The 25,451-nt window shown below is 44.2% G+C and overlaps 1 protein-coding gene and 1 long non-coding RNA gene across 8 annotated transcripts in view; one reads left to right on the top strand and one right to left on the bottom strand.

Annotated features, from left to right (window-relative positions):
• Best3 (bestrophin 3) overlaps positions 1 to 25,451 on the bottom strand; it is a 76,948-nt gene that overhangs the window by 34,542 nt on the left and 16,955 nt on the right. Inside the window, exons 2-5 of one of the 7 annotated variants that reach the window (XM_039079123.2) lie at positions 14,458 to 14,677; positions 12,476 to 12,571; positions 8,786 to 8,880; positions 8,096 to 8,329 (exon numbers count right to left, since the gene is read on the bottom strand). In XM_039079123.2, coding sequence (XP_038935051.1) covers positions 8,096 to 8,329; positions 8,786 to 8,880; positions 12,476 to 12,571; positions 14,458 to 14,677 — 645 coding nt within the window. Of the gene's footprint in view, positions 1 to 8,095; positions 8,330 to 8,785; positions 8,881 to 12,475; positions 13,153 to 14,457; positions 14,738 to 25,451 lie in introns of those variants that run through there. The other 6 variants (XM_017594849.3, XM_063263485.1, XM_017594851.3 and 3 more) reach the window with 6 other exon arrangements.
• On the top strand, positions 8,291 to 12,956 carry LOC134479874 (uncharacterized). The gene is made up of 2 exons (XR_010053704.1): positions 8,291 to 8,961; positions 11,785 to 12,956. It is a non-coding gene; the product is annotated as an uncharacterized LOC134479874 (long non-coding RNA).

Raw genomic sequence — 25,451 nt, 5'->3', positions numbered from 1 at the left:
GTGCCTGAGCCTTCTCGGGACAGTGTTTTCAAGAGGAGTTTGATGTCCCTGGCTCATTTCCAAATGCATACAAACAACAGAGCCACCACTTCAACTGGGGATGCTCTTTAAATATAACGGGAGGGGCTGTCAACAGTGGGAGGGGCTTATGAGCCCTGTCAACAGTGGGAGGGGCTTATGAGTCCTGTCAACAGTGGGAGGGGCTTATGAGCCCTGTCAACAGTGGGAGGGGCTTAGGACCCCTGTCAACAGTGGGAGGGGCTTATGAGCCCTGTCAACAGTGGGAGGGGCTTAGGACCCCTGTCAACAGTGGGTATTCAGAAGCTGAAAAGTGAGACAGAGAGGGGACATACGGAGGCAGTGTTGCAGGGCAGCACAGCAGGAGACATACATGGTTTAAAAAGTAATTGCCATTTCTTCTACATTGTGTGTCTCTGACTGCCACACAGGATAGCATTGTTTCTAGTTTATCCTGCGTTTGCACTTAATCCCACTAACAATGGCTCTTGGTAGCTTTTAAAATGATTTAAGAATCCAACCATGAGTTACAGTGCATAAAGTCTTGAATAGGATACAGGAGAGTAAAGTCAGCATCAGAGGTGGTAATGTTGAAGAGAGTTATCCTTTTGTATCCTTACATAACCAAAAGTATCTGTGGTCATCCATCTCTCCACCCCATTTGGCAAGTCACTGCACTCTATGCAATGACATGCATGCAAGAAATGACATACACACAATGGTGCTTTTAGCTCCTTGTCTAAGTGGATGCTCTGGATTTCATTTACCTTCACTGAACAGGTCTGAGCCAATTTGCAACGGGAAGAACTAATGTATAGCATTCCCTAAGGTTCGCTGCATGTTAAACTGGCACTGAATCGTGTCTGAGAGTGGGAACTGGCCATCAGTAATGCTTTTAGTTTTAGTTTTAAGCTTGCACATGCCACAGCATACATGACTTACATGACGAGGTCAGAGAATAATTGTGGGAACTATTTCCCTTCTGACCTGTGAGAACAAGGGATCAAATCCGGGCCGTCGGCTTCCGGTATCAAGCATCTTTCTGACGTCAGAACTCAGTAGTTCTTCAGTGATCAAAACATGCAGCAGAGTTAGGGGGAAATGGTCTGGAGGCCGGGGGCTCAGTGTTTTGGAAGCCAGACGTCCTGCAGTGTTCTGGCTCACTTCCTTGAGCGGAATCTCTGGAATACTGTGCCTAAGCCCCAGAGCATCATACTCCCTAGGCTGCCTGTGATCCTGCAAAGTGTAAGGGTTCTCTTGCTAGATTCAGAGGCTGAAGCAGGAGGATGGCCTTGAGTTTCAGGTCAGCTTAGGCTACACAGTGAGTTCCAAGCTAACCCTGACCACACTGTAGGATTCTGTTTCCAAACAAACAAAGAAAACAGACAGACAGACAACGAATACAAAAGGAACCTGGCTTGGCATGGTGGCATACAGCCGGGACACATAGCAAAAAACCTGTCTTAACAAAAAACAAAAAGAAAAGAAAAGAAAGTCCCTCTACAATTCAATGACTTCGAATAGTCATACTTCCAGAAATATTGAGTGAACAGATGTCCGCTCTACTCATTGACCGGGGGGCTGCCTACTGGCCTACAGTGAGTTCAAGGAGGGCCAGTTCTGCCTTGCGCTTTGCCTCCCGTGTGGAGTGCACACAGCGAGCCAGGTTTCCCTCACAGGATGACATTCTGTCAGTCCGGGCTCGTCATGTGAGAATATAGGAATAACTGACTCAGCCTCTAAAAGTTCAGCCAGCGGAGGAAGCTGGCAAGGTGTGAATACCACGCTCCCTCTGGCCATCTCTCCTCCAAGGGCACTTAGGCACTTAAAGAGGCCCAAGGTGCCTGAGAACCAGGAACACACCCAAGCAAATGACAGCCACCTGAGGGGCAGGAATAAATATACAAAATCCAAGTGCTTTTCTCAGGGAGAGATCCTGGATTACATGATCTGGCTAAGCCAGAAACACAAATAGGGCTGGTCTTGCAGCTGGTGCATCTTACCTTAGGTTTCTACCAAGCAGTTACCAGGAGGCCCAGTGCTCACTGGCATTTATATCATGTGAGTCAGAGGCTGAAAACTCTGGAGGAGACTCACCAGCCCTCCACTAGTCCCAGGAGAAGCTCTGAGAACTTTATTTAAGGTCCCAGGGCTTCAAGAAAAGTAATGGGGAACTTTTCTTTAAAGGTGATCATGTTTAAATGTTCTTATTAGCTGGGCACAAGAGGAAAACACTCGCTTTAGGGGAAGAGAGAGAGAGAGGAACCGCAAGGTAGAGACATGAAATTCAGCTGTAAATGTGTCTCGCCCTGGACGATGATTAGTGTAGAACAAAAGCTGTAATAATTGCTACTGATCCACAGGGATGGTATTGGATCTCCTAGAACTGGGGTTCTGGCCGTTGTGAGCTCCCATGTGGCGCCAAGAATCAAACCCAGGCCAAATCAAATTCAAAAGATTAGCAAGCACTTTGAATCACCGAGCCATCTTTCCATCCTCTTATTTGTAAATTAATTAATTAATCAACTCTAAAACAGACTCTCAATATGCCCAAAGTGGGCCTCAAACTCACTATGTAGTTAAAGATAACCTTGAACTCCTGCTCCAATAGTCTCTACTTGCCCAGTGTTGAGATTAGAGGCACGAGCCTCCACGTCTGGCTTTCCTAAGTGCAGGGGGGAAAGAGGGGGGGGCGAGGAGGGCAGGGGTTAGATCCAGAGCTTTGTGCATGCCGGACAGGCTCTCTACCAACCAACTCCATTCCCACCCCGATGAAATTTTATCGAATGAGCAAGTGCCTGGTGACTGTTGCCAGCTTCATAGTTTATTCTTTCAAGAGTATGTTGGTAATTTTCTATTTCCATCTTTCCGATTCTGATGCGTTATTTTGCAGAGAACTATTTTGTCCTCTGAGACTTGTGAAGTATTAGGTAAAGATTTGAATTCAGCTTGGTTCTAAAATATGAACACTTAGTTAAGGTCATGACCGGAGTTAGCAAAAAACCAGGATTATGCACTTGGCTTAGGACGAGTGACATTTTCCAGGGCAGGTGATTGGAATGACTAGAATTTTCCAGAACAAGTTCAGAGTCAACAGGAAAAGTAGCAGAGTCTATTGTAGTCTCTGATAAATAACTGCCTCCCCACACTTCAGGGACTTTGTAGCATAATTGAGTGCGGTTTTAGTTCGATTTTAGCATAAGCAGAAATAGAAGCTTTTTATTTTTAGTTTGAGAAATTTAACCTGTGATAACAAATCAGATATAACTTTCTGGCAGAATGCAGGGTGGTCTGACTACTCCTCAGAATAATAAAAACTTGACTGGTTCGTTTAAAAAAAAAAAAAAAAGAAAATTCCGAGAGTGGCAGGAAGGCCTGGCTTGTCTGACTTAGCTGAACATTCAGAGGAGGTCGCTGGTCTCCATTCTCCCACCCTCTCCTCTTGCCCCTCAGGGAGGCCTGCAAGCCAGAGCCCTCCACGAAGCAGTGGGGAGAAGAGCTTCTGAGGAAGCAAGCTTAGCTCTCAGTATCTCTCGGCCTGTGATTCAGGGACCATTTACCACTACCCCTAGGACCTTGTTAGATACAGACATCTTTCAACATTGGATTTTACATTAGCTGAGGGACACTCAAATTTGAAATATATACTTTTTTCTTACAGGTGATTTTAAGTAGGGTAGTCGATAGATAAAGTGTCTGTGTGTGTGTGTTTGTATGTTTCTGTGAGTATATGTGACTATGTCTGACTATGTATATGTGTGTTTGTATATGTGTGTAGGTGTATGTATACATGTGTATATGTATGTGTTTGTATGTTATGTATATGGGTATGTAAGTTTGTGTGTGTATGTATAGGAATGTGTGTGTTTATATGTGTGTATTTATGCATGCATGTGTGTATTTATATGTGTGTATGTATATGTATGTGTGTATGTGTGTTTATATATGTGTATTTATGTATGTGTGTGGATGGGTGTATGTGTGTGTTTATATGTGTGTATGTATATGTATGTGTATGTGTGTATATATGTTTATATGTGTGTATTTACATATGTATATGTGTGTGTGTGGCTGTGCTTCTGTAATTGTTATTACACACTTATTTTGCCCCCACAGTACAGCATAGTGGCATAGTTACCAGTGTTCTATCCCCTCAGGCAGGAGTAGGTGTCCTGGCTCTAGACTCAGGACATCTGCCAAATATTTTCCACTATCTCCAACTTCCTATTCTTCCCAGAATCCTTGGCGCAAGCAGGCAAAGGACAGTCAGGGAGTGGCAGAGGCACGTGTCCAGTTGGGACACCTTGGGAACAGAGCCTGAGTGAGACTCTGAGTCAGCCCTCTCTATGGGGGAAGGAGCCAGAGGCTGCATGAGTCAGCGCTGCCATGGACAGAGGGTGCTGGCTGGGCTAGCAGGAAGTGCTGGCCTGAGGCTGGTCCTGCAGCTCAGGAGCTTGGAGCCTTTGCTCTTCCAACCAGCACAGGGACTCTACACTGCACACAAGCTGTGCACACACTTTACACTCCTCAGAGGCGAGCTGTGTCCTCTGCCCCTTTTATAAAACACACCCTGCCCTTTATTTCTGTTTTTCCCTTTGAGGACCGGTCTTGCTATGTGGTCCTATCTGGCCAGGTATTTACTCTGTAGCTCAGGTTGGCCTTGGACTTGGGACAACCATTTTGCTGCAACCTCCAGTATTCCCTGCTCTCCCAAGATCAATGGGACCTTTTTATGGCTGTTATGAATCATGGGTTCATGAGCTCTAAGAAAGATTTGGCTCCATCTAATCTCTCAGTTTTTGTTGCTCAGCCAGTCCTAAGAAACTAACCATTTAAAACCAAGAACTATGCTAGCTATGCACAAACAAGTCACTCAGACTCACTGCCTGAGGGCACGACCTAGAACTCTTCAGTCCCCGGGAAGGCTATGGTCTGAATCTACTGTCTTCTTTGTTGGTACTTTGTTAGTGGTAATAACTCCTATGCCCTCTCCTTTCTTGGTTTTTGCCCAGGAATCAGAAAAAGAGTTCTGTTGTTGTTGTTTGCTTTGACAGTGTCCCTTTAAAGATTAAGTACTCTCAACTTCCATGGGTGAAAAAATGACCTAGAAATGTAGCAGAATTTCCCCCTAATTGACTAGATAATAGGGACTACCGAAAAGAAGCCAATCACTGGGCTAGGAGGAGGTGGGACTTCCGGGCCCAAGGAGGAAGAGGGAACACCGGAGAGAGGAACTTGTGTTTTGGGCTGCAGGAGCAAGGCAGACATGAGGTAGGCTGGAGGCTGTTAGTCCAGGTGGCAGATCCAGGACCGATAGGGACAGAGAGAGGAGAAAGAGGGGGAAGAAGGGGACGACTCTGATCCACAGGTAGCTATGAGTATCTTAGAAGGGATAGAATAATATAGGACAATTTGTCCAGTCTAGGTGGGCAGCTTGTGTCGGTATCAGTTGGCTCTGAGTTCATTGTGTGGGCGTTTTGTGGGTTGAGAATTTACTGATGTATAAATCTGACTGATAAGTTACAAGCCTCTAGAGTTTTGATTTCACTGGGTTTTGGGGATTTGTGACAGCTAACCACAGGGCGGATGGCTGGGAGTGTGAGCAGGTTCTGCAGCAAGTCCTCTAGGTGGGCAGCCACTGCATGGGGTTAGCCAGGGATGCAATGAGATCGATCGCTGGTGCCAGAGCGTAGCCGGAGCCAGAGCGTAGCCGGAGTTACCGTGGACTGGTTTTTTAATATTACACACAACAGAGCAGGGAATGGGGATATCCATTTTGATCTCATGTGAGACAAGTCTGGGCTAGGTGACAAGCCTGTCTCAAAGACAGAGGGAGAGACATGGAAGCATGTCTAACTGAGGGATCTAAGCATTACATCTAAAGGTTTAGGTTTGTTACGGTCAGTAGATTCAAAGTGGGGTCCAGGCCGGTGTACTTTAGATGAACAACTGAGGTAGTAGGGTAAGAAACGGAAGTTGCCTAGGAGCAGTTCAGGTTAGTCATTCTGAAGCTGTCCTACGCTGGAGGACAGCGGCAGTTAATTCGGTTTTGGGTCCAGGCATCACACACTTGCGTTTGTCAGGTGGCAACCTTCTGCCTGGAACCTTCACTAATTCTTTGTACCCCACAACTTTCTTACAGTTTGATTTCAGACCCTGGGACAAGGGACTGCATATTTTACATACCAAGGTAGATCTGGCCTCCAGATTCTCCCAGCATCCCTTAGTCCCTACCTCACATACCTTGCCCTCAATCCTGAACTTTCTAGCCTAGGGGCTGGGCTGCCCTTCCTCTAAAGGCTTTTCCCTATATAATCCAGACCTCTCTCTCTCTCTCTCTCTCTCTCTCTCTCTCTCTCTCTCTCTCTTTCTCTCTCTCTCCCCTTTCTCTCTTCCTCTGTCCCTCTCCTCCTCCTCCTCTCTCTCTTTGTCTTCTCTCTGTACATACACCCTTTCTCCCTTTCTCTCTTTTTCTCCCCTGCCCCCTCCCCATGGTGACTTCATTGATCTTAGTCCTTGGGCCTAGTGAACTCCCCCTACAGCAGCTTCCCAATAAATCTGCCTTTAAGCTCTAGTGTGGCTTGAATTGGCTCCTTTCACAGGCAGAGAAATGGCCTATCACATACATACATCCTTGCTTCCTTTCCCCACCCCAACTTTCTCAATCACATGCGGAAAATAGATCTGGAAGATCTGGGATGTTGTGGACACAAGGAGTCTTCATACTGAATCTACAAGGTGTACAACCTATACGTGCTAGCATAAGCCCATTTTATAGCTGTGGAGACAGAGGCACAGAAAGGCTAAGTACCTAAACATTGTCATGTGACTTGTGAGTAGTGGAGTCAGAATTTCAACCCTGGTGCTGTGTACTCTTTGATATTATTTATATCATCCATCCAAAAAAACAAAAAAAGGAACCCAAAAAATCCCAAAACAACAACAACAACAACAACAACAACAACAACAACAACACCCACCTCAAAACAAGAAGAAAGACAACAAAATTAAAAGGCAAACCAAACTAAACCAAACAAAACCCTCCAGTATTCTTGGGGGAAAAAGGAAAATGGAGATTACAATTTGACTTGCTTACTTTGCAGCCTAAATGAGGCAGAATTGAGCTCCTGGATCATTGGTGTGGGCCAGGGAATGACCTCACTCAACCCTTGCTCCACTGAAGGCTGGTTTAACAGCTTCTTCAATAAATGTTTGCATACCAGAGAGCACCATACCTCACGAGTGACTCATTTTCAGCATTCTAGACCCCCAAATGACCCAGGAACCTACATAGAATAGTTATGTCTACAGTCTCATGAAACACAGGAGAGACAACAGGTCCACCCTGAAAGAACCTTTCACTACCACATCCGGGGAGGAGGGTTTCAGCCAATTCACCTGGATGAAAACTGACAGCAAGCCACCTCCTTCCAGAACTGACTTGGCTTCAAGACATATTTTATTATAGTGTTTCTGAGCCTGAATTTTAATTCCATTCCGTCCACACTGCAACTAGCGATTCAGGATAGCTTGCAATCTCTTAAAATTAACCCTCTACTGTTTTCAGGACGTCTTGAGACCTAACGGAAATAGCTATAAAGTAGACTCAGTAGCTCACATCTGTAATCCCACCTCCAGGGAGGCTAAGGCAGGAGGATAGCAGTGAGTTCAGGGCTAGCCTGGGCTACACAGTGATAACCTGTCTCAAAAATCAAAGCCATAGCAAAGCAAAACAAACAAACACCAATATCAAAGCAAAAAACAAAACAAAAAACAAGCAATTTGTTTAATGACTGATCATCATCAGTGTATTTATCTCAAGGCACCTTGGCTTTCAGCTACTTCTGTCCTCTTACCTCCTAAGTAAACTTCTTGAGGGTAGGAATCCTATCTAACGTTCCTATCTTTGCCCTTTAAGAACGCTTCCGCCTTGTTTCTTGAATAAATACGCTTAGGTACTTTCAAACGCATTTTGGTGGCTCCTACATCAACCCTATCTTGACAAGAGTCCATGAGAAAAAGCATGTGTGCGCACACACACATACACACTCATGCACACACGCACTCACGCACGTACCTGCTTCGACCACGTGGTCCATGGTGGGGAATCTTTTGTACACCGCTGTGCTCACCGAGCGGAAGATGAGCAAGGACGTGAGATTGACGTAGCGCATCAGCGTCCTTCTGAGCAGGCGCCCATGCTGGTCGCTCCCGTGGACACTGCTGGAGATGAGGAACATCAGCCTGTCTGGCCAAGGCAGATTCACAAACTGGTTCCACCATCGGTTCACTACCAGAGTAACGTAAAACCCTGTTGGGATAACCAGACGTCATCGTGCAGTTTCTTGCAGCAGATATCTCAACGGACACACTTTTAGCAGGATTTTAGCTTTCTTAGGGGTTCGAGATATGAAAGTATGTTATCCTCCATACCTTACGATCTTGCCCTCCAGGAGGGGAGAAAATATATGCCTTGACAAGGGCAGGGCACCCAGTAAGTGGGTATTAGAACTCAAATACTGACTGCAAATATGGAGGGTTAGTGAAGAGAAAGCTTAATTGTCCAACAGCGGATTATGACCTCAAACTATTCCGTGTTAACTTAGCAGAAGCATCCCTGAAGGCGAACTTTAGGGTCCGCTGTGTGCTATTGCAAGCAGCGGCTTTCCCGGCATGCCTCACAGCCCGGAAGCACTCTCATGCAGTCATCTGTGTCATCTAACGGAGACAGCTGTGTGGCTGCATTTTGCGTGTGACCTATACTTACCAAGCACAAAGGTTACTGGAATTTGTTCAGCATATCTGTCACAGTAAATTGATAATTTTTCAAAGTAACGTTTTTGGGCTCCTGTAAGTAACAATCTGGAGCAAAAATAAAACGCATAGCCCTTTATGATACGGTACTTCTGCCCCTGCTCAGCAGAAGACATCAAGTGCAAACAAGTAAGCACAAATCTTAACCTCAGTTGGGTTTTGTTTTGTTTTGTTTTAAGGAGCTCTAATTTTTTTTTTTACTTTCTTTTTCCTTAAACTAATGTGCCTCTAAAGTTTTAAAAAAATGCTTTGTGCTTCAAGTATTAAAGCTTTTAGCCCATAAATCTGGTGGTCACCACTTTGTTTCTTAAAGCTTTATAGTTCTAAAGTTTTATATAACTGGCTCATTGGATTTTAGAGAAAGACGTGTTACAAAAGACTTTTATTTTTCTTTCTGAGAATTAAAGCCAGGGCCATACGTGTGCCAGTCACTGAATTCCACCAGCAGTTCACTCTTTCCTTTTTTGAGACAGGGTCTCACTCATTTAAGTTGCCCAGATTGGCTTGAGCTCACTCTATAGACCGGTGGTTCTCAACCTGTGGGCTGTGATCCCTTTGGAAAACCTCTAGCTCCAAAAATATTTACATTACAATTCACAATAGTAGCAAGTTATGACGTAGTAACCAGAATAATGTTATGGTTGGGGATCACCATAACATGAGGAACTGTATTAAAGGATTGCAGCATTAGGAAGGTTGAGAACCACTGCTGTTGACCAAGCAGGCCTTGAACTTGTAATTCTCCTGCCTCAACCACTCGATTAGCTGAGGTTATAGGCCTTCACCACTAGGCTTAGTTTCCATTTTTAAATTATTCATTAGGAATACTTAAAAGAATGAGAGCATTGATTTTGTGGGTAAGCATTATTAAGTCATTATTGAATAACATTAAACGTCTTGACCTTAATCCAGGACATACTAATTTAACCAGGCCAATTAATGCATTCTAGATCATGCGTATATTACATGTCAGGCAATATTGTAATTGTTTACTTTAATACTTGGAAATTACTTGGAACATAAATAAAGCTGATTTAATCCAAAAGGCAGAAACTTTCATTGTTACATTTGGCCACGGGCTCAAAACTTTTCTTGTAGGTCCGACTTTACCTCCCCAAACTTATTTTCTGAGATTGCTAAACACACCTGCCCATAATGAGATCATTATTATGTTTCAGGGAGGGAATTCAAAGCCAGGAGAAATCTAGAGACACGTTAGTGATAATTACTAAAATGTGGGAAGAGGAGCCACATACGAATTTGCATAGATCAATAGTGCAGTTCATCTAAAGAGTAATAAGCCCGAGGAAAGATCCCTCAGAGCAGGTGCCAGGAGTTCCCTTGGGTGAGTGGAGCTTTGATGGAGAAGCAGGGGAGCAGTGTCCAGCCGCAGGGGCTGCAGATAGAGTACTGTCGGGAGCTGGTATTGGTGAATACAGAACTTGGGGTAGGGGTGTGGAAGTTTGTGTGTCAGCTTTGGACAAGGCAGCCAAGTTCATGGAATCAGGGAGGGCCCTGTTGATGACAAGTCACAGAGCGGCTTTCTGATATGCAAAGTATTTAATTATACACAAAGTATTTAATGTAGAAAGCACAGCTCTTAGGATCAGTTAGGCCAGGTCAAGGTATAGACCAGATCCGCCCTAGATTTAGACTGAGTATATTGTCAAATCTCTAGGAGTTTCAGGTTTATTTTTAGTTTATGGTATTGTAAAAACCAAAAAATCAATTACATAGATAACCGTAAAGCAACTGAATATCTTCAGACATAGCACCCAGATGGGTGGCATTAATGTTAATTGGCCAAATAAATATGAATCTTCTTAGTTAGAAAATACCACAGGGAGTATTTTGTCAAATTCCTCCAAATTGGAAGAGATGAACTTGAAAACGATACCAGGCAAAGCTCAAACTCCAGTTATATTTCCAGGTCTGCTTGATTTTTTGTGACCTATTAATCCAACAGCTCTTGGTAAATATTTAAGATAAAAAGGATCTACTTTTATAAGAATTTACAATGAGACTTAAAAAGAAGGAGAAAGCAAGTTAAAGTGATGGCCATGAATGTATACGCACTTTGATCTTTGGAAAGACAAAAGGCTGTGTAGAGTTTTGGGGTATAAGTTTGATATTGGACCATTTCCCGGAATAACAGCAGCTGCTCTAGGGACTTTAATATTCTAAGTGGCAGTAGCAGCAGTAAACCCACATTAGTAAAAAAAAAAAACAAACTAATGAGACAGCTGTCCTGGAACACCACTAATCTGCCACCATTTCATACTCTGAATGTTCAAGGGACACATAAGTCAGCTGTTAAGGTACTATAGAAGATATCTGATAATAGAAGTCTCTAAGAATATTTGACAAAAACCTATTCTTGTGATTTTTACCTTGGTGTTTTTCGTTCTGATTTTTTTGAGCTGGGGACTAAACCCAGGGCCCACCACTTGCTAGGAAACATTCTACAACTGAGCTAATTTCTTAGTCCCACAAAATCTATTCTAACATGTACTCTGGTAAGGAATGGTAGTGTTTTATCTTAGACAGGATCCTCCTGTCTCCATTGCCCCCTTACTGGGATTACAGGTGTATGCCATCCGTGCCCATTTTTGGTGGTGCTGGGGACTGAGTTCAGGTTTTGTGCTTGCTAGGCAGGAACTCTACCAACTGAGCTACACCCTCAGCCTTAGGCTGGAAGTTCTGATGGATAGTTGTTCACAGTTTGCTTTTGATAATGATCAGCCAACTAAATGAATATCCCTCTCTACCAAGTGGAAGGATGTAGGTGAGATGGTGACTCACAGTTAGTTCATCTCCAGTGGAAGAAAAAATTTTATACCTAGCTAAGGTGGAAACACAGCCTCAAAAACCTTAGGCTTTCCTTTTAGCTTCCTTCAGTGTGATTCAATTTTAGTTTATTGATTCATAAAGTTTCTCTTTTTTTTTCTTTAGTCACACTGGTGAAATGTTGCTAAGACTGTAATTTTCAATTGTGAGAGGTGTATATGCCAGCTTTCAAAGTATGAACCTGATGGGTCCCCATGTTACAAAGGGTTCCCTCCTTTTGTAAACATGATATCCTGAAATCAGAAGACATAAAGAGAACGAATTATTCTTCTGGCCATAATTCTTTGGTGGAGGCACTGGTTGGAGGACACCATCCCTGGTCAGAGCTTACCATCCAGACTAAAGGAAGAAAAGCTGTCTGGTAAATTCTATTCACCCATATGTTAACTCCATATGGAGTTGCAGCAAGCTGTGAGATCACAAGTTCAAACTCCAATGACACCACTGAGAGAAGCACAAAAGCATTTGTCTGTGGGCTCTGCCATTCGCTGGCACACAGATAAGGATGTAAGTATAATATGCCTAAAGCAACGAGGCCGACACCGCATCTGGATCAGTCTCTGTGGGACTGGAATTGGAGCCCGTTGTCTGAACAGTGGCTGTTGATTGCTCCAAATACGTGGCTAGGTGTGGATTAAAATACCCTATCCTGAAGAGAGGACGCCGGAGAGGTTCATGCAGAGGGAGAGGTTACGTAATGCGGAGGCTAGCAGCAACCAAGGGGATCCAGTTTTTGAGACTGTATTCTTACATAACGCCTGAGGGCCATTTGAGGAGACATGCAAAACAGAAGTACCTGTACACCAGACTGATTGCTGTGTAAAGAACAGCAAAAACAATAAATTCCCTGTACAGCAGTTTGTAGATGCTGCCTCTCCACTTGAGGAGCAACCTATGAAATCCAAAAAAAGTCGCATTTGCTACTTTACTGGAGTAAGTGACAGTCATCTTGGATAGTTTTGTTCTAGAAGAGCAAGAAGACAAAACCTGGGTGAAAAATAAAGTTGGATGTCAACATAGGCATACACTTTTTTTCCTCTTAACCGAAAGAAACTAAAGCCAAAACCTAATCAACTGATCCACCCCCATGCGTTACCCGCCTCTCTTTACAGCTTAGACCTTGTAGATAACACTGTATCACTATTTAGAATCTCAGAAGGGGAAGAAGATGGTCTCCCCGAAGACTGTTTTTAGAAGCCCCGAAATGTCTGTATTTGATAAGCATTGCTTCAGTCTGTAGCTCTCTTGCTCATTAAATGATCAACATTAACACACGAGACATACTAGACACTTTGTCGTGCCACTTCTTAGTTGCAGGAGGATTTAGGAAGTTGGTTTGCTGAACTGATGATGTTTATAAAAGCAGTGGCCATACTCATTGTTTGGATCAGTGTCTACTAAAATCCTTAAAGAGGTATCGATTTCACCTTTAAACTTCCTAAGAGGAAAAAGTTATTGATCCCTTCTTGGGAACCAGAGCTATTGTCAGGAAGAAGCCAGCCCCACCCACCCACCCAGAGCAGTTTAACGGATGGGTTATCTGGGGAGTGGGCTCTTACTGGGATGTGAGCCTCTCTCAGTAGCTCTCGGGGTGCACAGTTGGCGTTCTGTACCTCTCGAAAGGAGCCATAGAAAGCTACACTTCCCCCTTGGAAAGTCTCCGAAATACTCAGAGATGAACAAAATGAGTCTTTTGGTTTGTTTGTTTGTTTGTTTGTTTGTTTGTAAGACAAGGTCATCCCATATTGACCTTGAACCTGATCTGACCAAGAATGACCTTGAACTTTTGTTCAATCTCCAGTGAACGCCAGAATTGTAGGACTGCGCCACCGGCCACGGTACCTAGTTTTACTTGGCATGGAGTCTTGTGTATGCTAGGCAAGCACTCTCCCAAGTGGGCTACATCCCGTGTGTGTTGGTTATTTAGAACTCCTTGTTCTAGATTCGTTCCACAGATGTGCACAGGATGAGAATGGGGCCTAATCTGAATTTTCATTGAGCTCTCTGGAATACCTCTGCCTCTCCCTGAGGTGTGCCTTTGGACTTCAGATAGATAGCTCAACACTGACCTTTGTTTGGAAATCTTACTCAGTTAATCGGATAGGATAGGTCACACGTAAACAAAATGAGATCTCTTTAAAATGGTAACTTTTCTCCAAAGGAACCACAAAGAGCTTCTCACAGAGTGACTTAGAATGAAAACATGTAGTTTTTATATCAAATTATCATATCCCCCCCACAGACACAAATTATAATGCCCCCTCCCTCCACACACACACACACACAAACCGTAGAGCATAGTTTTTCCCTGTAGAGAAATCTATATCACACATTCTATCGCAAGTAAGAAAATGTTCCATTTAGACGGGCAAACATCCGACTGTCATCTGTCCGTTTTCTCTAAGGAAGTAAGGGCTGGCAGATATTTGCAGCAACTACAACAAATCACTGATTTATCCTCCAAGGTTATGATTTCAATTAAACACACCAGGGCCTTTTGCCTAAGTTAGTAGATGGCACTACGGAAGGGTGGGGTGCCTGCCCTAAAACAGGCTTCACTTTTCCATCCCCACCTTGTCTCTCTGCCTCAGGAGAACTCAGTGGACATGGGAGAGGAGCATAGCAGTGTCATAAGCTGTTCTCGTGCTAAGTGACAGTCTCTAACCAATTCCCCTTTCTTCCCTTTACTCCTTCACCCTCTATTTAGGCTGTCAGAAACCTTACACCCACCAAGCACTGAGGTCATGTTCAAGTGCGGAAGCCGATTTGTGCACTAACCTATTTCTATGGAGTCTCCCAAGGGAAGAAAAATCTTCATTCGTCTGAATGTTCCCAAAGAGGCACTCCGGCTTCCACCTTTCACCCGTGTCCAGGCGGGTTTCCTCCTGTTCTCCGGCTGCTGTGACAATCCGGCGAGTAGCGAGCGAGCCCAGGGTTAAATGTTTTTCCACTTGCAGAGGCCTGTCTGTGCCAGTTTGCCCACTGATGACAGTTATAGCTGGGGACAAACAGAAGTGACAGCTGCTGATGCTGCTTTTCTCTAATCTATAATTATAACTCCACCTGCCGCCCAAAGTACCCCTTTGAACAAGAAGTCGGTGGTGACGTGAGGATGTTAGGCCATTTAAGTCCAGTTAAGATACATTTCAACTCTAGCCTGGATCAAGGAAGAAAGGCCCTTTTCTACTGAAAAGGTCTGGACATACTCCAGTAGCCAAAGAGGGGATTAGGGTAGTCTTTTTGTGCATGAAATGAAGAATAAATTCTTATGAAGCCATACACTGGGGCAGACAGGAATAGAAACAAGAATCCTGCTCTTCTGAGAGGAATTGAGAATGCTCTTCCATTAAAAGCAGCAAGTGTATGTGTGTGTGTGCGCTTATGGATATGTGTGTGCATTTGTGTGTGTGTGCATGCATGTGTGTCTAGGATGTGAGTATATTTGTATGCAAATGCATATGTAGTATATATTGTATGTGTATGTATTTGTAAGTAGCGTATAGGTATATGTGTGTGCATGTGTGTGGTAAATAGGTGTGTGTGTGTGTATATAGTATATATGTGTGTGTGCACACACACCATGTGTGCATGTGTGTGTGAGTCTAGGATATGAGTATATTTATGTACATGTGTACTATGTATGTAGTATATGTGGTGTATATGTGTGAAGTATATAGTTATGTGTACATGTGTGTAGTGTATATGTGTGTATGTACACATGTGTGTGCATGCATGTGTGTCTAGGATGTGCATATATTTGTGTGCATGTATGGTAAGTATGGAGTGAACGTGTGCATGTGGTATATGTGTGTGTGTGGTGTATGTGTGTGTGGTGTATATGTGTGTGGTGTGTGTTTTAGAAGTGCACAGAGAATTCTGGCATGTGATAATGTGACGTAGTAAAAAGTCATAACACCCCAACTTATTATGTTTCTTGCCTGGTTGACTAGGGAAACTTAAGTTATTCAAGATGGTTTCTTTCAGGTTTATAATAGTAGATATTTTCTTTCTTAAAGGAGACTGCTTATCTGAGTTCTGTAGGAGATAGAGTAATTATTCTGAGGATCATTTCCTCAAACACTTCTAACTTTCTGAAGTAGTTTCTGCACCAGCCATTGCACCACAGACTTAAAGAGAAGAACAACAACAAAAAGAGGTTTTTGTAGAGAAACGTGTAGAATAAAATATAAAAATCAAGGCTATGCCTGGTGGGTCATGACTATATTCCTATCTCTTGGAAAGTTGAAGCAGGAGACTTGCTATGAATTCAAGGCTAGCCTGGGAAATTCAGTAAGTTCTAGGATAGCGTCAAAACAAATAAGCAAATGGATACTTCCCCCCAAAAGCCCTTAAGAATACATAAAATAAAAAGGAATACATGAAAATGAAATTTCTAGAGAATTATTAAATTTTATGTGCGTGCTGCTGACTTGGGCAAACTGCAAGTGCTTTAGAGTCCTGACAGAGTTTAAGGTGTTGCTGACTCTTCTGCCCCGTTCTTGTTCTTAACTTCAGGTCAGAGCCCTGTAAATAATGAATATTCACTTAGTAATTGTGTGCTAACTGATCGCACCCCTGGGCCCCATTAACAGATACTGGCTCATGTTACTATTTGGTTATCACACGTCTTCCTGGCTTCCACAGCTGTGAGCACCGTGGGGAGTTGTGAACATGCCGAATGCAAACACAGGATGCCACATCTTACATCTGTGCTGCGGTGAGAGTGGCCGCATAGACCAGCAATGTTGTGAAAGGTTTTCAGGGCTGGTGAACGCTGTGGAGTTTGAGCTTCTATAAGCCCTTGTGTGTACAAAAGAGAAACCGTGCAGGCTCTATACCTCCCTTCTCTGACTGGATGTGTGGCGGCCCCCCAAACAGTGTATTTTGCAGCGGTCTTAACAGAGAACCAGGAGACCAGCATGCTTTGCGGGCACGGTATAAGCATTGCGGATCGGTCTCACTTTTAAGCCTAGGCGAGCGCCATCAGATATCCCGTAGTGTTCTTTTTCTGCTACGAAACATGAAGAAAAGATGTGGTAGACAATCTCTACACGAACAAGCCGTTAGAGACAGAAGAAGACACGACTAAGGTCAAAGCTTATGTAGCATAAACAAAACTCTAAAGCCTAAAATCTCAAATGCGTTATTGTGCATAGCATCCGTTGTTTGGTTTTGAGACAGAACTTTTCATTGGGCTAAAACTCTCCTAGTAGGCCAGGCTAGCCCACCAGTGAGCCCCAGCGATCCACCTGTCTCTGCCTCTCTAGCACCACTAGGATCACAAATTCGAGACGCCACACTGAGCGCTTTCCATGTGGAGGCTTGGGATTGGACTCAGAGTCTCCGAGGCAAGCGGTCTACTGACTGAGTGTCTCCCCAGGCTCCATTAGCTCATCATTTCTCAACCTCAGATTCTCTCAATTCTGTCGATTTGTGAACGACACTCACAGTGATTCTTACCCTACGGATAAAGTCTTCCTGACCACCCAGATGGTTAAGTGTCCTGAGAACCCAGACCTTTTTGTCCATCTCTGGTGGAATAAGCCAGCTTAGGGCTTCTGTGATGGCGTCTATGGCTCCAAACCAGGCAGCTGGCTGGGTAAGCCACACAGATTTCAGGAGTGTAAGGTTTGATGCATGGCACTGGATGGAGAACTCTGCCCCTTACTAAGCCAAAGGCTGTGGGAAACTCCCTCAATTAGGCTTTCTTTGATTTCGGGGAGCAGTCGTGAACCCGGAGAACTAGAAACATAGTTTGTTTTACAAAAGGGTCAGCTTTAAACCCAGAGGAGATGGGATATTTGAGAAGTCATCATCCTTTCTGAGCTGAGACAAAACGCCAACTCAACAAAACGGAAGTGCATTAGCTCAGGTTCTGAAGGTGATCTTTTTTGAAATGGACGCCGTGGAAACTTGGTTCTATTTTAGAAATGAAAGCTCTGAGTCTGGAGAATTATGAAGGCAGTGCTGACAGCGTACTCTGTGCTCAATAATCAATGACGTTTCCTAAGTAGATGACACCAATCCGCTCACAGTCCGGACTGCTAGAGGGAAAAAGAATTGAAATCTGTCCAGTTTCACCAAAATCAAGTAAATTCAAATACATTGCTCATTTCAAACAGCCGTGAAATTCTGTTCCTTGACAGCCCATGGTTGTAAATCATATTATCGTGTGGGTAAAGGGGAAGATTCAGGGAAATTTTACCCTTAAATAGTGGGATAAGCCAGGTGTGGTGGCACACACATAGTTTCAGTATTTAGAAGCCTGAGGATTGAAGGTCCAAGGTCTGTCGTCTGGGTCATGGTCACGTAGTGAGTTCAAGACCAGTCTGAGATACATTTGACCCTGTTTCAAAGGTGGTGGATGGAATTCAGGTGGAAATGAGAGGCACCCATAGCTTCTGGTCCCCCAATTTGGTTGACTGAACAGTTCTCAGACATCTTTTTAAATTTTGTAGCTTATAGTAGCTCTCGAACCTAAGCCTGCCCAGGAGAGTACTGGATTTGGACTAAGGGAGTAAAAGAGAAAATTTGGGGTTTTGCCTCATATAAACTCTATTTTTAAGGTAACATTCTTATTTTATCTATATTTTATTTTTGTCTTTTTTTTTTCCGGAGCTGAGGATTGAGCCCAGGGCCTTGTGCTTGCTAGGCAAGCGCTCTACCACTGAGCTAAATCCCCAACCCTTTATCTATATTTTAAAAACATTTTATTGGCTTTTCCCCTCATACAATATGTTTTCATTAAATTCTTTCTCTTCCCCGAAACTTCTCCTAGAGTCTCCCTGAATCCACTTTGTGTTTTTTTTTCTATTTCAGAAAAACAAACAAACAAACAACAACAACAACAACAAAAACAAAATGATAACAAAGAAAAGAAACCCTTAAAGTCAAAACAAAGCAAAAGCACACACAAAAACATGGAGTCTGCTTTGTGTTAGCCAACCACGCCCGAGCTTGGGGCCTGACATGGAGCGTGATTGGTAAACTGTCACTCCCCAAACCAGCAGGTATCCGTGGGAAATGGCTTCTCCACCAGGGGTAGGACTTTGTGTCCACTTCCACTGCTCGGTGCTCTGACCAGACTCCCCAGGAAGGAAGTGTTGATTTTGGCGCACAGTTCCACAGATATAGTCCATCTCGGCAGGGAAGCCACGACAGCAGGGGCAGGAAGCAGCTGGTCAGTTTCACCCTCCGTCAGGAAGTAGTGAACCCTGAATCCCAGAATTCCGTGTTCTTCTTTTCTGCAGCCTAGGACGCCGGCCCACAGAACTGTACCATTCACTCTGGGAGTAGGTCCTCTGGCCTCAGTAACTTATTTCTAGAAATCGTCTCACAAATGGGGCTGGAGGTTTGTCTCTACCCTGATTCTAAACCCCATGAAGCTGAAACAGTTAACTATCACCTCTTCCAGGTTGATACTGTCAGCTCAGCCCAACTCTGTGGTGGCTTGAATGAGAACGGCCTCCTTAGGTTCACATGTTTGGATACTTGGTCTCAGTTGGAACTGTTTGGGAAGGGTTAGTGTGGTCTTGCTGAAGGAAATGTATCATTGTGGGGGGGGGACTTTAAGTTTTCAAAAGATTCTTGCCATTCACAGACTCTCTCCTCCCCCGCCCTCCCCTTCCCCCACCCCATCTCCTTCCCCTTCTCTCTCCCCCTTCTTCTTCCCCTCCTCCTTCCCCTTCCCCCTCTTCTTCCCCTCCTCCTTTCCCTTCCCTTCTTCTTCCTTTCCCCTTCCCCTCCCCCTCCCCCTTTCATCCCCCTCCCCTTCTCCACTTCTTCTCCAACCTCCCCCCCTTTGCTCCCTTCTCTCTGCCCGGTGCTTACAGATCAGGATATAATAAGCTCTTAGCTACTGTCCCAGAGCCATGCTCCCCCACCAGGATAATCATAGGCTCTAACCCTCTAACCCTCTGAAACTATAAGCCCCAATACATGCCTTTTAAAAATAAGTTGCCTAGGTCATGGTGTCTTACCACAGCAATAGAAAAATAATGACAAGTCCAACTCAAGTTGATACTCCTGTAAATGTGCTGTATGATCTATCTTTTTCCTGAAGAATGCCCTACCTGCTAGTGTACATCATAACTGATAAGCATTCCTCCCTTACAAAAGGTCCCAAACATAATCCCTTTACACCACAGCCCAACCTTTTACCAACTCTTCAACTCTTATTGGTGCCACCTTCAAAATTTACTCTACCCCCCCCCCACCCGCTCTTCCCCACACACCTGCCTCCACCTCCCAAGAGCTGCCATTTCATCCTCCTGGGCTCTACTCGTGGCTTTCCAATTGGCCCCCTGCTCCATACTTGCTCCATTCAGTTTATTTTGACACACAGCAGAGTGATCTTATTATAAGCTAAGTAGGGATGACCATTAGATGGTTTAGGAGGATCAGGAATGTTCCTTGGTAACTTTATTAATATGTAATGAAATCACATATAGATTTATATTTTGCCCTTGGCAATTCCATTTTCTGTAAAGTATGCCCCTGAATGAGATGGGTAAGGACCCCCTCAGGGGCCAAAAGGCAAATTGACTTTGGTCTTTTTTTTTTTTTCTTTTCTTTTTTTTCGGACCACTGAGCTAAATCCCCGACCCCTTTGACTTTGGTCTTTAACCTGTTACTAGTCAATGTGTGGTCTTAGTGGCCTTGCCACAAAACATCTGATGTGGCCACATACATGACACACAGGCTAGGGGAGACTGTCACTATGGAAAGCCTCAGAAATGCTCTGGAGAAGCTCTAAGAATCAACTCAGAGGACAGACAGTCTATCAAAGGAAAACCTTGACTGTTGCTTGCAGATGTGTTTTAAAAAATCACGGGGTTTGGGGGGTCACGCAGTTGTGTCCTACTCTGTTTGCATCCCAGCTCTGCTGCAGATAGCTCATGGGACCTCGTGGGACATCTCTAACAGTTGCCTAGGTTACTTTGTAGAAATTAGAAAGCTGTTTTGTGAGCCTTGCCTTCAACTGGCTGAGCCATCTTTCCAGTTTCCCCAAAACTGTTTTTGCTAAAAAACAAACAAACAAACAAACAAACACACACACACACACACACACACACACACACACACACAAAAACCAAATCACCACCACCACCACCAACAACAAAAACTCCTCTTACTTTGGGGTCCAGAGAGAGAAAGCACTTAGTGCTCTTGCAGAGGACCTGAAGTTGGTTCCCAGCACTGGATCTGATGCCCTTTTCTGGCCCCTCTGGGTACTGCATGCACATGCAGGCAAAATCCTCACGCACATAAAGCAAAAGTCAATGAATCTTACACACACTCACGCACACACACTCCCACACACAAGCACAAACACACACAACATACACACTCACTCACTCCTCACTGATACCTACTTATATCTCATAGGCACTGAAATGAAATAAAATGTGTGGCATTTCTGTCCCCAAATTGTATCTGTCCCCTTAAATTTTGGGCCACATTGGACTCTTCTCTTCATGATCATTGAAAAATGTTCAATACATTGAAAAATATAAAACACAGGGTAAGCTGGGCTTGTCACCTGTTAAAGCTGGTATCACTTCTTTTACGTTTGCCCTAGTGCGTTCTTAGCAGCTCAGGCACCTGGAGAGTCCTTCAACCTTACTGCAAGGTCAGGAGGATTATGTACGTCACCGTCTCCTCGGTGAAGTAGACTACCCACTGGCCCACAAATCTCAAGGCTAGAATACTTGTGTACACGAAGGAAAACACCTTTTGAAATCTTGCCCATGACCAAAGGACAATCACCAAACTTTAGTCCACTCCAGGAAAAAAAATCAATGGAAGCAGAGCCACGGCAGGTCAGGGTCTGTTAGCAGATTTCCTGGCCTGCCGAAGCATGGAACCATAAAAGGAGCTGGATCTGCGGCTCAAGGCGAGGGGCTGGAGATTTTATTGACCTTGGTGGAAGGAACAGGGAGGTTTTTTGGGTGAGAGCAAATATCTTATGTGTATAGAAACTGCTTCTGTCAACTTGTGGCTTCGTTCCCCACAGTACGGTAGTATAAGACGGCCATGAGAGAGAGCACTCGCTGCTGATGTGGTAACGACCTGCTGCCCTCCCACACCTGTCTCTTGTATTTTTTTCTACCTTTCCTATCGTCAGCCTCACTCCCCGCCTCAGATGACTGTTTGACTTCATACTGGCCAGACAGGTACAGGTGAGGATAAGTAGAAATTGAAATCCTTATATTTTTGCTAGCAAGAATGCAAATGCTGGCATAATCACTGTAGAGAACGTATTGGTGGTTCCTCAGAAAGTTAAAGATCACCCTATGGCCCCAGGAACAGTGAGGTTTCATAGACGCTAAGGCATTATAGGCTGTTGACCTTGTTTTTTGGTTTCAGTCAAGAACTTGAGGGTAAGAAATCGAACTGATACTCACCAGGATGCCTCATCCCTATTGGCTAGCTTTTATAGTGCTAGAAGATACTTTGTATATACTAACAGACAAGGAAAGTAACCACCAGTCATAACATGCTGTGAACATTGTGGCCTAGGAAAGTTACTGGGCTGGCAAGACATGTCCACCGGTGCAACAGTGGCCAGAACCGACCACTTTTTGATTGAATTTAAATCTTACTTCAAGACAAAACCCAGGCCCAATGCCATTATCAGGCAAAGAACCTATGGTGAGACAGGTCATAGGTCCTAGAGGAGAACTATTGCTATAATTCTGCTAAATGGACACAGTATTAGACTGAGTCCTAATAATGCACAGTTAAATACATAAGCAGATGCTTTTGCTCCCCCCTTCCTTACTCTACAGTTTGTCATGCCTCCCAACATTGCAAGCTGCCTACTTAGTCCTCACTGTCAGAGTGTCGGGTGGCAGAGCCCTTCTGAGTGGCTTAGTGTAGCTATGAAAGAGAGTCATTAGAAAACCAAGCCCGACTCCTTAGGGTTTCTCCCTTGCATGAGTTGGCTTGTCCTGCTGCCACGAAGTGTGCCACGGCACAAAGGCCCTTGCCAAGTGCCAGCACCATCCCCTTAAGCTTCACACCTTCCTGATAGACCTTTTTCTTTATGACGCACCCAGTCTGACCTTCTGCTATGGCGACAGACTCTTAGACGCTTTGTTTTCTGGCAACGACAGCAACAAAAAAATATTTGATTTCCTTGGAATCACCACTTCTCCAAAGGATTTATCTGCTCGGTCCTGGGATATGTGTAAAGTAGTTACAGAACCAATAACCTCTGTGGAGAGCTAGCTGGCTAGATTATAGTTTTCGTGCACTTCTTTTATATGTTGATTGGGTTATATTATCAAAATAGCGCGTTCTAGAGTTGGCAGAATGTTAGGCCAGTAGCTTTTGAGAGTCAAGCAAAGAAAGTCTATGGGATGTTGAAGAAAGGAGGACAGGAAGGAGTATGACAACTGGATCTTGGTCTAGCTAGGGCACTTATGAGATAAGTGGTAGAACTGATAATGTTTGCAGGTTAATTAACAGAGTCAATCAGGGTTGGGGGTCGTCTTAGTCAGGATTTCTTTTGCATTGTCTTTGTCGGTTGTGTCAATGTTTTCTATGGTATCTTCTGCCCCTGAGATTCTCTCTTCTATCTCTTGTATTCTGTTGGTAATGCATCTATGACTCCTGATCTCTTCCCTAGGTTTTCTATCTCCAGGGTTGTCTCCCTTGGTGATTTCTTTATTGTTTCTATTGACATTTTTAGCCCGTGGATGGTTTTGTTCAATTCCTTTACCTGTTTGGTTGATTTTTGTGTTTCCTCTTTAAGGGCTTCTACCTGTTCACCTGTGTTGTCCTGTATTTCTTTAAGAGAGTTATTTATGTCCTTCTTAAAGTCCCCTAACATCATCATGAGTTGTGATTTTAAATCAAAGTTTTGCTTTTCCAGTGTGTTGGGGTATCCAGGGCTTGCTGTGGTGGGAGAACTGGGTTCTGATGATGCCAAGTGGCCTTGGTTTCTGTTGCTTAGGTTCTTACACTTGCCTCTCACCATCTGCTTCTCTCTAGTGTTAACTCTGTCTCTGAGAGTGACTTGATGCTCCTGTTACCTGTGTGTAAGCACTACTGGGAGACCAGCTCTCTCTCAGAGGGATCTGGGTAGAGAGAGTTGTGGCACAGGGTCAGCTCCAGGTGCAGGCTTAGCTCCAGGTCAGGCTTAGTCAGAATTTCTATTCTTGCACAAACATCATGACCAAGAAGCCAGTGGGGAGGAAAGGGTTTATTCAGCTTACACCTCCATATTACTTCATCACCAAAGGAAGTCAGGACAGAAACTCAAGCAGGCCATGAAGCAGGAACTGATGCAGAGGCCATGGAGGGTTGCTGCTTACTGGCTTGCTTCCCCTGCCTTGCTCAGCTTGCCTTTTTTTTTTTTTTTTTTCTTTTTTTCAGAGCTGGGGACCGAACTCAGGGCCTTGCGCTTGCTAGGCAAGCGCTCTACCACTGAGCTAAATCCCCAACCCCCTCAGCTTGCTTTCTTATAGAATCCAAAACTACCAGCCCAGGGATGGCTCCACCCACAAGTGCCTGGGTCCACCCACCCTTGATCACTAATTGAGAAAATGCCTTACAGCTGGATCTCATGGAGGCGTTTCCTTAAGGGAGGCTCCTTTCTCTGTGATAACTCCAGCTTGTGTCAATTGACACATAAAACCCGGCCAGTAGAGAGCTGCAGCTTACTGGTAGAGCATACGCCTAGCATGTGTGAGAGCCTAGGTTCCAACCCCAGCACTGTCAAATAGAGAGTCAAACACCATACCATCAAAGCTAGCTTCCTGCCTTTGATCATAGCACCAGTTGGTAAGATATCAACAGTATGTGAAATCAGGTTAAGAATCTTTGTGAACTATGTGCTTTTTTTTTTGTAACATTTCTGTCTTAAAATGCCTTAATACTAAGTTCAAGACATAATAAGTTTTTTTTCCTCTAACAATGCCTCAACCTTATTTTTCTACAATCTATCGAACCCCCCCAAAACCTCTCGAAAATTTGACTGTTTTCTTAGTCGTGACCAGAAAAGCAAGTTGAGGAGGAAAGGATTTATTTCAGCTTGCAATTTGGTCTACCATGAAGTGGGGCGAGGTTATCTGGAAATTCCATTCCAGCCAAAGAGGAAATTACCAGTACCTGGAGAAGGCAAATGAATGTTAGGCAGGGTCGGAGGCATCAGGGGCAGGATACATCTACCCACAGAAACCAGACGGGGAGCCAGTTGAATAAATTCACCTGCTCTACCACACCTAATGCTCTGACCCTTTAATAAAGTTCAAGTTTCGGTGACCCTGAACCATACAGCTATGGTCACTGCTACTCCACAGCTGTGAGTTTGCACCTTACGAATCATAATATAAAATCAGTGTTTCCTGGAGGTCTTATGCGGCCTCTGTGAAGGGACTGAAAACCACTGCCTCAGACCTCCGGAGCTCTTGCTAGGGCCTTCCATTGACCAACCGGAAGTGAGATGTTGGTTTAAACTTGTCTACCTCAGGGCCTACCGCGTGCAGAGCAGGCGGGAGAGTGTATGCGGAGGGACCAAGGAAAGCACCGTCCACCTGACTTTTCTCACTTTATAAATGGAAATGAGCATCTGAAATTCATCCAAGAGCACAAGAAGAGCAGTTTGGTAAAGTTGACACTCACTGGTTTGCTTGTGGGAAGACCTAGGTTCTTGAGTTGACCAGGCCAATAACAGGGCCTCAAATTCCATACTAGTCAATGGGGTGGCCTAAGACTGGTGCTTCCTTTCTTCTGGGTAGATATGATTACTTCTTTTTTTTTTGGTT

This window comes from Rattus norvegicus, chromosome 7 (genome assembly GCF_036323735.1).
Source record: "Rattus norvegicus strain BN/NHsdMcwi chromosome 7, GRCr8, whole genome shotgun sequence".
Taxonomy (NCBI): Eukaryota; Metazoa; Chordata; class Mammalia; order Rodentia; family Muridae; genus Rattus; species Rattus norvegicus.
Note: the sequence above shows the minus strand (reverse complement) of the source record. Positions and strands in the feature narration are given on the sequence as shown.